This window comes from Stylophora pistillata, chromosome 2 (assembly GCF_964205215.1).
Source record: "Stylophora pistillata chromosome 2, jaStyPist1.2, whole genome shotgun sequence".
NCBI classification, from domain to species: Eukaryota; Metazoa; Cnidaria; class Anthozoa; order Scleractinia; family Pocilloporidae; genus Stylophora; species Stylophora pistillata.
The window spans coordinates 24,946,036-24,958,287 of NC_142520.1; the positions used below are offsets into that span (position 1 = coordinate 24,946,036).

The 12,252-nt window shown below is 40.2% G+C and overlaps 1 protein-coding gene across 2 annotated transcripts; it reads right to left on the reverse strand.

Annotated features, from left to right (window-relative positions):
- Positions 1–1,144: 1,144 nt before the first annotated feature.
- Positions 1,145–12,034, reverse strand: LOC111333730 (uncharacterized). Of its 2 annotated transcripts, none has more exons than XM_088751427.1 (6): positions 11,880–12,034; positions 9,912–9,986; positions 8,378–8,443; positions 3,598–7,736; positions 2,541–2,585; positions 1,145–1,803 (listed from the first exon to the last, which is right to left on the reverse strand). In XM_088751427.1, the coding sequence occupies exons 4-6, from the start codon at positions 7,696–7,698 to the stop codon at positions 1,729–1,731; spliced, it is 4,221 nt and encodes a 1,406-aa protein (XP_088607553.1). In that variant the 5' UTR covers positions 7,699–7,736; positions 8,378–8,443; positions 9,912–9,986; positions 11,880–12,034; the 3' UTR covers positions 1,145–1,728. The 2 variants fall into 2 exon arrangements, with proteins under 2 accessions (XP_088607553.1, XP_022795091.2); XM_022939356.2 differs by having other exon boundaries at positions 3,557–7,736.
- Between the last annotated feature and the right edge of the window lie 218 nt (positions 12,035–12,252).

Consider the following 12,252-nt stretch of genomic DNA (forward strand, 5'->3'; position numbering starts at 1 on the left):
TATACCAAAGACACGTCACGGATTCCTCTCTCTTTTGCCTCAAACTGCTGGCCGCTTGACCAACATGCTCACGGACAGTCATGTTTGGGTATCTTTTCAGACATGTTCAGGTATCATGTTTTCAACCTTAGCTGCTGAATAACTTGAGGGTCCTTTCAGAATTTTGTGCCTTTGTGCACCTTGGAACCATTCAGAAGCCAAAGGAAAAATTATGATAAGGAATGTCGGGGACAATATTTTATTGATCACTGTGAAAATAATACATGTTGTACAATATGGAAAATACCCCTTATGATCAAATCACCGTACAGTTATTGGTCACACTTAGATAGCATAGCGTAGCTTAATCATTTAATATGCAGAAATATATCAAGTCCTAGCACAAAGCTGATTTCCGTAGAAACGTTCAGAGGCCAGGGTGGCCGTAGTTACTTTCGTATGACAACTAAAACATAAATAATAACGGTGATGACGACGATGACGATGACGACGACGAAAACGATCATGACGATGGTGATAATGAAATGACGATCATGCCACTTGAACTACTTCTGCTGAGTAGAAAGAATTGAAAGTTATTTTCTTTTCTGTAGGAGAATTCTACCTAAAGGTGCTTAGTATATTATTTTGTTGGCAGGTGGGCTGTGATTGGTCTTCAGTGCAGTCAGTGAACTGTCTCACACAATTTTCTCATGTTTAACGCAATTTTTGTTTTCTTTCCTTGATAAGGTATTCCTTTTGGATGTCAAAACAAAAAGGTACATAGTTTAAGTGCATCAATTTTAAAACAATAACATCCTCAAAAGACGTGCCGCACATAATAAAGTTCCCACCCACCCCGCGGCCAATGAGGTGAAAGAAAGGGCCTAGAAACCGGAATGCGTTGGCCTAAAGACTTTTCTTCGGGTGCAGTACCGTGGGTTTAGGGTAAGATTTTCTCAAGTTTAGTACAACAGACTCCCCAGTTAACCGTAAGTTTTTTAAAAACATAAGTCGGACGAAGATGCTCTGTTCTCTTATCCTACAGCCTAGAGGCGGGTGCTTTCGGCTGACCAAGAAACCCCGTGAAGCCAGCTTTAACTACTTTGATCTTAAGAGATGATCGCGTTCAACTAGCTCAGCTATATAATAAAAAGGCAGGGACCTTGGCACATAATAACGTTTTAATTACATTTACCGCTCCTACTGCGCAATAACTTCAATGATATAACTAAGCTATGATACAATTAACTTTGAATAACTTGAAAAAAAAAGTTTAATACAAAAGTATATGTTCCATCATGGTGTTGTTCAAAATAGAAAAATTCTAGTAATTTTCCACAACCATAAAGTATACCTTCTTTGTATAGTTTTTGATACAAAAATAATAACATGCAAATTTATTTTGTTCAATACACAGAAACGTCACACTGGCAACTGAAAATTTTACAAATTAAAATCTTTTCATGTAATTCCAATTTACTCGACTAGCAAGCCCCACCATCAAATAAAAAGTCTCCAAAGGAATCTACATTTAGCTAGAATCGCTGTCTAATCTTGTTCCTCAAAAAGAAATTTGTTCTCTAGAGTAATTTCTTTAGCGTATGGCACTTGATATCTTACGGGACTCTATAAAAAAAGTTAATTTCACTGACTTCGGTATAAATACACCTAATGTGTCATCGCTCTCTCAAGCAGGAAGGTTGTTGAAAAGCTGGAGGCATGCGCAATAATAGTTTCCAATTCTTTTCACTCGTATCTCTCCATTTGTTTCATTATCCGTCTCACATAGTTATTTGAGGCCTGTACTACATGACAACACATCTACGCAAGAAAAAAGAAACAGATATTATCATTAACACTACTGTAGCTGTTACACCAAACATGCTTAAAAGGATAGTTCTGTCCTAAAACGATACCCAATTTGAAAGCCTGAACTTGTAAAAGGCAAAGAGATGATGTCTTTGCTCCTCATTAAAGCATAAAAACTGACCTAGTTATGCAGGATTTGTGTAGTCTTCTAGGAAATTTCAGATTTTTTCACTTCATAACAACGCACGTGCGCCATAACCGAAAAAAAAAAAACACATTTTACAAGTTTTCCTTAATTTTAAGTTTTTTGCAGCAGAGCCGTGCGAGTGCCGGGTCGGACGCCTTTTTCCAGTCCGACCGGTTAGCATCAGCTTGTCTTGCCCTAAAAACGTCAGCTTTCATAATGGTTTCCTTTAAGATTCCGCGACCTTATATGGAAAGGACCATTGCAGTTGTAAACGTAAATTAAATTTAAAAAGACAGAGGTCATGTGATAAAATACTTATTAACTATGTTTGGTCGATCCGGACAGGTAATATTTCGCTCCAACGAATGACCTAGGGCTGATCTCGAGCCAAATATTTCCCCGTCTGGCCCTCTCACTTAGCCAATAACTAAAACAATTTTCTGCTTTAAACAATGAAAAAATTTGATGTGAGCTGACCTAAGAGAGTTCTGTCAAATCCAAACACAGATTTGCGCTCAAATTCGCATTATCTTTAAGGATGGAAAAGTGTAGCTTGGCTCACCTTTTCCCACGACTGTTCTCTAAGATCTCCGAGGTCCTGCTGACACTGAAACAAAGTATATTCAAACTTAATAAAGGGTCCCTCAGTGGTTGAAGAGTGGCTCAGGGTAAGACGAAAACCGTCCTAATTGTAATGAGGAGGAGGAAATAACTCGGGCTAGAAGTTAAGTAGAACTGAAATCTAGGGTTTAGGCTCCTTCACCTCCACTTCCGAGGAATATTTCTCGGCAGTCTCAAGTTCAAACCTTTTGCCATGCTTTTCAAGTACCAACCACTCTACTTAAAAGATTAAAAACTGAAAAAATGCAATCCAACTTGGTCACCTGAGAATTCCCGAAGTTTAGGCAGTTAACAGGCTTTCGCAGCTTTAGTAAACTCATTGAGTCATTTGTCTTCGCTTTAAATGGCTTCTGTGATTACCTTGGTTTTGGTCTTCAAAATTCAGTTGAAAAGCGCTCAGGCGACTTATAACACTCATTACTGCTTGTCATTCACCTTTACCAATGACTCTATGAGTTCCACTAAGCGACCATTTCAGCCAATGGCATCTTTGGTATAAATTGAACAACCCGCATGCACTTCACCTTTGAGCGCACCTAACCTGAACTATAGTGTGGTGGCACGGTGGCCTCATGGTTAGTGCGCTCGACTCAGGATCCAGAGGTCCGGGTTCGAGCCCTGGCCGGAGACATTGTGTTATGTTCTTAGGCAAGACACTTTGCTCTCACAGTGTCTCTCTTAACTCAGGTATTTAAATGGGCACTGGCGAATTAATGCTGCGGGTAACCCTGCGATGGACTAGCATCCCATCCAAGGGGAGTAGAAATACTCCTAGCCACTTCTTGCTACAGGAAACCGGTGTTCAGCGCCGGCCTGATAAACCACTTAGCGCGCACACAGACTTTACTACTTTTTACTGACCTGAATTACGTAGCAAGATGAGATCAAGTTAATAACTACCTTAGAGTCACTATCAAGAGGCTAGTTAGCTAAAACAACAAAGCTTCGCTAGCTCACCTACTGTTTTTCATATCGTCTCTGTCACGAGGCAGCTTTACCTGCACAAGTTTGAAGCATGGGTCGGATTTTTCCAAACCAACAGCGACGAGTCGCTTATGAGGACGAGTAGCTAAACAGGAAGGCTTGCTCTCCAGGTGTAGAACGCTAAGCAAATCTCCAGTCTTAACGTGAAAGAGTTGTAAACCATAACCTGTACCGACAGTTGAGGTAACAACCATTTCCTCTTCACTAATAAACTCACACCCAAAAGGAATCGCGTCGAAGTTAATGGAACACACTGCGTTTCCTGTATATGCACTAAGTACAAGTACATTAGTAATGAACGGCCAGTTTTCCAAAATTACAAAGCGTTCGTCAGGAGAGAAACTCCCGTAAAAATAGTCCAAATGCTCCTTCTCCCACAGAACTGCTGTACCTTCAGACAACTGAACAGTGCGACCGTCAGAGGACATCACCTGGAATTTACTGTTACATGCGATACATTCCCTTGAACCAGTAGGAATTTTAGACACAATTTTGCCGCTCGCTGTATCTATGATACTGACTTCAACTCTTTCTCTGACACACGCTACGTGTTCATCTGATACAGTAAGAATCTCTGCTATCTTGTCTAAGCTGGACCAACCTCGGATGCATTTTGACAACTGACAATTCCACAGCTTGGGAGTGTCGTCACGAGCTGTAACCAGTATACCTCCTTTTACGGGTGTGAGATAAATGGTGCCCTTCTTATCAAAGCTTTTCTTGGCTTTGAGCTTTCCACTTGAAACATCGAACACCGTTATAGTTGGCATATCAGCATCATTCACAACATAAACCGTCTCACCGTTCAGTGAGATTGCAATGCTCGTTGACGAAGTATTCACACGTCTAGATGCAAGCTGGGAGTTTTCCCGCTCTTTGTTTACATTCAATACTTCAATTACGTTCGATTTCGAAAAATTACTCATAACTACAGAGTGTGCATCTAATACAAATTCTATTAGCGGAGGCGTCTGAGGAGAAAAGCATGAAAATGGATCTCCCAACAGAAACCCGCAGATACTAGGTGCATCGCATCTTCTGGCCACATCAGGTAAACTTTTCTCCGGAGAAAGATCTACCCAAGAGTTCTTGGGATTCTCCTTTTTGTCGACATGGAAACAAAATTCTCGCGTAAAATAAGATTTAGAAACATGCACACAAAATAGATACTGATGATCGGGAGAGAACTTTATCATTCCACAGGCTTCAGAGGTGGTTGTTTCAGTTAGAGTTCGAAAGTCATCTTTTACATCAACTAAACAAATTGAACCGCTTGCAGTGGAGATTGCAAGTAGCCTTCCATTTCGAGACCATGCAAATGACAAGACATCTTCGGATCTAGTGGTGCGAGTAATTTCAGAACCATCGTCCAGACTCCACAAAACAATGCAATTACGATGATCGTCACCAGTACAATCAGTCAGCATCTCTCTCCCATCTCCAGAAAGCGAGCACATGGTGAAACGGCAACCGCTCTTTGGAAAGAGTGGTTTCAGCTCTCCATCAAGGGTGTAGGCATGGCTGAGAACTCCTGGTAAGACGAATGCCTTTGTAGGATGAAAAACAACAGAGCGGTAGTGGGACAGTGGAAAGCTTCTCCACTTCGACGTCCGGAAATCTTTAAACACCCTTGCCGGACGCTGCCATAGCATCTTACCAGTGTGAAGTGACCAAAGCTGAATGGTGCCGTTGGCACATTCGCTCACTAAATAGTCCAACTGTGTTGAAACATCGAAACAAACTACTCGAGATGAACATTGAAAACGGACCTGAACAACCTCTTGATGTCTTTCCTCGTGTATATATCTCATGTGTGGTATTTCGGAATATTTCGTCTCCAAGAGGTTTGACGCTTCAGAAGAGAGCTCAAAACCTCCTTTATTCAGTACAATTTGCAGGATCAAGTGGGGATGTTTTGTCAAATCTGCAATGTCCCTCCTTAACAAAAATAATAGGGTATCGAGGGAGCACTGCGTCTTTGGGTCCAACTTTCCAAGCCATCCTTGCTTCTGAAGATAAATGATATCTTCAGACGCCGTCGTATTATTGACACAGAGTTTTGCATATACCAGCTCTAAGTCTAAAATATACTTCTGCACAATTTCCTGAAGGTGGGACGCTATGGTATTTACTTCTAAAGCTGATATCTGGTGCTGAACACAATGTTGAAGGGCGTACGTTGTCCTATCACTGAGTTGCCCGTCAACACCTTTACGCTTAACCTCGTCGACGTCTTCTGCACAAAGTCTAGAAAGAATACGGTGGCCCTCCTTTTCTTCCACCAAAAAGTCGTGTTTCCCATAGGTGGTCATGTCTGTCAACCAGTCTCTAACTGACTTGTGAAAGAAGTGAATGCGGCCATTTCGAATGGGCAGCAAAGCGGATATGCTCACGATTGCTTTCCTTAATCTTCGGCTATCCGCTAAAGAAACGGTACCCGAGAACATCAATTCGGCAACATAACCTAGCAATAAAGGCTCTCTCGCAGCCACAAGGGTACTCAGGAACCTGAAAAACCCTTCCTCTTTGATGCTCAGTTCGTTGCAAAGTTCATTCTCTAGACGTTTAAAGTAGGTGTGGTAAACTGTCGAAATACCAGAGGGTAAGGTGCTGTCTAGCAAGCTGAGGTCGAGAGGGAAAGCATATTTTTTGAGGAAATCTACTAGCAACTGAGCATGTAAAATGAGACCTTCGGATTTTCTAACCAGTTCACCTATGACGATGTCTTGGTAGTCTTTTTGAATTACATGACTTAGTTTTCTCTCAAATAACAGTGTTATATCCCTTACGTTATCTTCATCGTTTTGTTCCAGTTGAACAGGGTTAAACAAGTTTAGACTATCTGCGATGTTCATTTCTGGCCGAGTCGTCACAAGAAATCGAATCCAATTTGGCAGCTTATGGAAGTGATTAGAAATAACGTCAAGCAGCTCACTACGTCCCTGGTATTCACTTTCATCTACTCCATCTATTACCATGACAATATTTCTACTTGGAGACAACTTTTGTAACTTTATGAAAGGATCCTCAAACAGCAACTGAAACAGGTCCTTGACTTCCATATCGTTGGGCTCCACGCCCAGGTTTCTTGAAAGAGTCTCCACGAGAACGTTCTTATACTGAGGCAGACAATCAGATAATTGGCAAGCTAAAGACTGAAGCATTATTTTAGGATTCCTATGGCGTGCTTTATCATGCTGGCAAAAGTGGCACCCTGATAATCTTCCTGCTTCTTGCATTTTTCTGCACAAAACTGCGGAGATAACGGATTTTCCCATACCTGCATTTCCAGTGATCACCATCACACGATTTTGGGACCTTTCATCAACCAGCCAGTTCTCTACTTTCTGTAAAATCGTTAAACGAGTTCCTTTTTGATACCTTTCTGTATGATAAACGATATCTTTTTCTGTGTCGATCTGTACAAGTTTCTTAAGAATTTCTTCCACTCTGCTGTTGTTTTTCTGGTCTTCCACCCTTTCTGCTGCATGTTTGAGTTGTTGCAAGGTTTCCATCAGCTTTGACTTAATATCCTCTTCACTTTTAGCCCATTCAAGTAACAGATCAAGATAATCTTCTTCTCCACTGTTTTCTGCGTTCAATCGATCGATTTCTACCTGGTCCAGCCCAAGAGCAACTAAAACGGCACTAAGTTCGTGCCACAGAAAAGAGAAAGTGGGTGTGTCAATGCCAGTGCTAGACACGTGACCGTACAACTCATTACGGAAGAACTTAACACGAGCAAGGTTTGCCTCAAGAGATTTGTCACTTGGAGATGGCTTTGAATGCCAACCCGAGAGAGGAGGGGATAGTCCACAAATGTTGGTGAGAAGAAGAAATAGGAGAGTGATGTCAAAAGTGTTAGAGTCTGCTGCTACTCCGCCAGATGGGAACAGTTTTTCCCACTGAGCTGTACACAGGACCTTTTTCCTTAGGAGAGTTTTCAAGGTGGAGTAGTTGGCATTGAGACCAGCAGGAAGATTAGCAAGAGGGTGATAGCCATTAAAAATGGTCCTCAGAACTGTTGTCCCACCATCGATGAGAAGTCTGCTGAGCTTTGCTCCATTCGTCTTCTCAACAGAGCTGGCCAGGGGTGAGGGTGCACCTGCCGCCATCTTTTACTGAAGGACTATGTTTGGTCCTCCCACAGCACCTGTGTGACCAAGCTAGGTTAAGTTGTTTAACCACAAAACGCCTAGATGCATTCAGTATAATTTTGTATAAAATCATCCTAATAGGATTCTACAATCAGTGTTCAGATTAGACTATAAGTAAGGTGAACCGCAAACAGATTCATTCTGTTTGTTGGTTCTGTTGTTACTTTACTTGCTTTGGTAAGTGTCTCTAATACTGCTTCTAGACAAAATCAACTAATGTTAAGGCTTTTACCTACTCAAAGGGCCATTTATATTCAACATTCCTCGGAGGAGCTTCCGCATGCCTTATTGTCAGTAAACACCTCTTTAACCCCTTATGATCGAACATTCATTGGTATTCATATTCGCAACACTGTGCACAATACATTTCTTCTGATACTGACAAAGAGAATTTGTTTGGCAAACAGAAGTTTCCTAAATCGGTGAAACTTTAATTCATTCACATGACCTTTACATCTTAACTAAAGGGTAATACTGTAAGACGAAATTAGAAGCCACTCAATCTAAAGGGTTTAGGGTTCAATTTTCACCTAGTACGAGTTTTTCCTCACATCAAGAGGCTAATCTAAATCCTACCGTAACAGTTTACAGGCACTAATGGAATCATTAAACTGATTAAAATTGAATGACACCTTACCTCTCTCTAACAAAAACCCAAAGGTGTCAAATGTCAGCTGCATGTTGTTTCTTGATCCCCTTGTAACTAGTTAAAAATAAAAGAAATTCAATGAAGAAGTCATTAAATTGATAAAACTCTCCATCCTTTCACCCATCAGTGGTATTCCCTTGCTTAGCTCAATTTTTCTTTGCATGCTAGGAGTACAGCCAGTGTACAATGGTGAAATAGACTGATATTTGACACATGATTCATATGAATCATATCTGCATGAAAACAAGGGCTGACCATGAGCAACCACTGGTCAATTACACTTGGTAGAACTCATCCATGAAGAGAAGAGAAAAGGCCTGTTTGGTAAGATGATCATAATGATTTTCTTAATTGGTGAAGTTACCCTTAAAAGACGGCAGAAGAAGTGTAGCCAAACTGAATGATGAAAAGGTCAAGGGGACAGGAAAACTTAACCTCTTTGAGGTTTTATTGATAATTCAAAATGAATTTACAATCAATTGGGAATTAACTGACAAATAACAGATAAATAAATAACATTTTTGAAACATTTTTGAGCCAATGAAAAAGCCAATGGGCTTACAAGGGAGAAATCATTAAGGAAAAAGGTGCACCTGTATTAATGCGTGATCAAAAACAAAAGAAGCAGTATCAGAGTTTCACTGAGCTCTCTGCAATCTGTTCAAGTCTAGAGTTTTAACAAGATTCTAGTTAAAGTTCTTCCTATATTAGCATTATCACTTAACCCTATGGGAACCAGTAAGGGTGGAGACTGGGGGCATCTTACCAACCAGCCCCTTCCTTAACGCAGTACATTCTATTGAATTAACAATAGCATACTATTTTAAAATATAAAATAAAATGGGAAAGCTTCAAAATTGATTCTTAAGAAGAGTAGGTTACAACTTAAGACTAGTACTCCTTCACTAAATTCTCTACTCTCTAGATAATCTGAATGAAGTTGTACCAGAGCTTGTAGATCTTCCTCATTGAGGAACATACTCCAACACACAAGTGCATAGTCAGGATTTTTTTAAGGGGGGAGGGTCACAATATGTCAAACAGAGGGTACTCACCAGTTTTCACCACCTGAATATTGTAGGTTAATTGTCAGCTTAAAAAAAGGCTTTTACAAAGGGGGGGAGGGTCACAGGCACCCATGGATCCCTCCCTAGCTAGGCCTCTGATGTATGTTGGTTACCACTAACTCTCCTTTACCAATAGACCACTTTCATAAATGGCTGCTGGATTAATATTCTTTTGTTCAAATTTAAATTTGCCTAGGCGGCCTCGTTTTCCAGTACAAAATTCAAAAGAATACATTATCTCAAGCGAGGCCACCCAGGCAAATTTACATTTAAACAAAAGAATATTAATCCGGCAGCCATTTATGAAAGTGGTCTATGGGGATTCTTAATAGGATTTTCCCTCAACAATTTAACTCAGAAGATCTTTATGCATATTCTCCATACTGTTTTTTACACATTTCCTATGGGAATGACAAGGAAAATTTTGTTGAACAATCAAAAGCTTTTTTTACTACCTTTATCCTGATGACCTCAGTGTTTGATTCCACAAAATCTCAGGCATATTCTCTGCACTCTTCTTCCTACATTTCCTATGGGAAAGACAAGGTGAATTTGTTAACTGATCAAGAGCTTTGCTCATTGGGGATAATAGCCTTTATTCTCAATGCCTTAACATTTGTTTCAGCACTAATATAATGGAAGGAGAAATTAGACACTAGTCATTCTTAAAGATTAAGGGGCTGAAGGCATGTCTATGCATTGAGGCCTGGCAAATAAGCCAACCATAGGGCTTCCCTGCCCAAAAAGGATCAATCTTCAGGGACTGGCTCTAAGGGTAACTAATTTAATTACAATAACAGTTATCACAGTTGTATACATTCTGTGTGAATTTACACTGTCAAGGTTTAAATCACTTTTGTTCAGCAATATTATTAATGACACCGCCTCTATAAAGCCTGCCAAAGACTAGCCCTCTATCATTTCAAATTCTATGACAGTTTGACAAGTCCCAAGGAGTATGTGCAAGGGTCGACACTAACTTTACGTACTAGCCAAGTGGCTAGGGACATCTTAGATGTTACGACAATTTCCGTTCGTGTACTAGCCAAACAGGCCAGTGGAAATCAAAAACCACATGCCAAAACTGAATTTCTACTAGTATGTGGCTAGTGGGCTACTGATATAATTCATCAGATCAAAAGTTTTGAACAGGAAAGATGCAGTATATCACTAATCTTTTTCTGCCATTTGGTCATCTGAAGCCAAAAATGGAGTGTACCAGCAATAACAGACTGAATGCAAATGAATGAGAGGCAAGCAACATTGAAATTTCTTATGGCCTAGTAAAAAGATGCTGTAAACAATATCCAGAAGGCTTTGTTTTTTCTGGTCACGCAAGATTTGTTGTGAACTCTTTTGCTACATATTAGATCAATGTTATGTTATAACACAAATGGTAAACACTGCAGCGTACACTATTGAGTTATGGATGCACTCGGGGGATTTGCTAAGCACTCAGTTAGTTAGTGTGACTCTTACGCTTCTTCCATTCTTAACAACATCCCGCGATCATCCAGAACACAATAATGTACGCTGTGGTGTTAACCATTAATTTTGTTAAAGATTCATCTGATTTCAATATCTGAACTATGAGCTCAGTCATAATCATCCTCACTGTAAATTAGCTGATACATTCAAAAATACCTTTCAATAAATTTTATAATTTACCATTTTCATAGTCTCCTCCGCGGCAGTTGTTTAATCTCGAGTCGCAACGCATTGTCTCCCTTAACGATGGGGGAGAAAGCGCGTTGCGTGACGAGACCAAACAACAGTTGTTACGGAGAAATCAAAAGGAAACATCACATTTATCCAACTAGTGATGCCCTCAGCAACGGAAAATGAGACCACTTTTCATTAACAACGATGCATTTTTCATTAACAACGGGAGCAGTGTTTGATCCCTTCCTGCATCAATAATTAGTTGGTATGCGGAATTTCTTATGTTGACGTTCCATAAAAACTATCCGGCACAAAATAATCGTTCGCAAACTCAGTTAAACCTTCTTCTGTGCATTGCGCTTGTATCATAACACTATATTTAGACTGCCAACAAAAAGATGCTCCATACCAAGGTTTACAAATGTGATTGGATTTTTAAACGCACTACGCCAAGATTTCTAAAATGATTAGTAAGTTACTTGCTCATATTACTCAGTTTGAGGACATTGTTTGCGTCAAAAATGCGCGGCAACTAAAATGATTCCCACCTTCCGTTGTAAAGGCAGATACAACGCTTAGAAACGAGAAATGAATGAAAAGGAAGACTCACCAATTTTTTAGCACTTATAGGCAGGCGTTAACAAATTTACAATTCCATTCGGCGCAAAATCGACGGCACGTCGAAACCGGAGAGGTTGAAGGATCCCCGAAACAACAAATACATTGAGTAGTTTGTTTGGAATCAAAGAACAGATACAAACCTTTTCGTCGAATAACTTCTGCTCGCCAGTTTTTTTTCTGTCCAGTATTGCAACAGTATATTAAGCAATGTTACGCGTGTAAAACACTAAGGGTGAGTCTAACTCAGCCTGCCCCAGAAGCCCCAGCGAATAGTTCAAACACTGAACTTAAAGTTACAACTGGAATAGTCAAACTGGAGCACTGGACTGTGGATTGGTGAACACACTGACCAAATCGCATACCAAATGAAACCTCTTTTTATAAAAGGGAATCCCTTGATCGGCTTAATCGACTTAATTTTTTTTTATAGACGTTATTCTATCCCTTCGAATGGCAGGGTCAGTGTCGGCAAGACGGGGCTCAAATTAAAGAATAGCCGAGTTTATTCGAAAA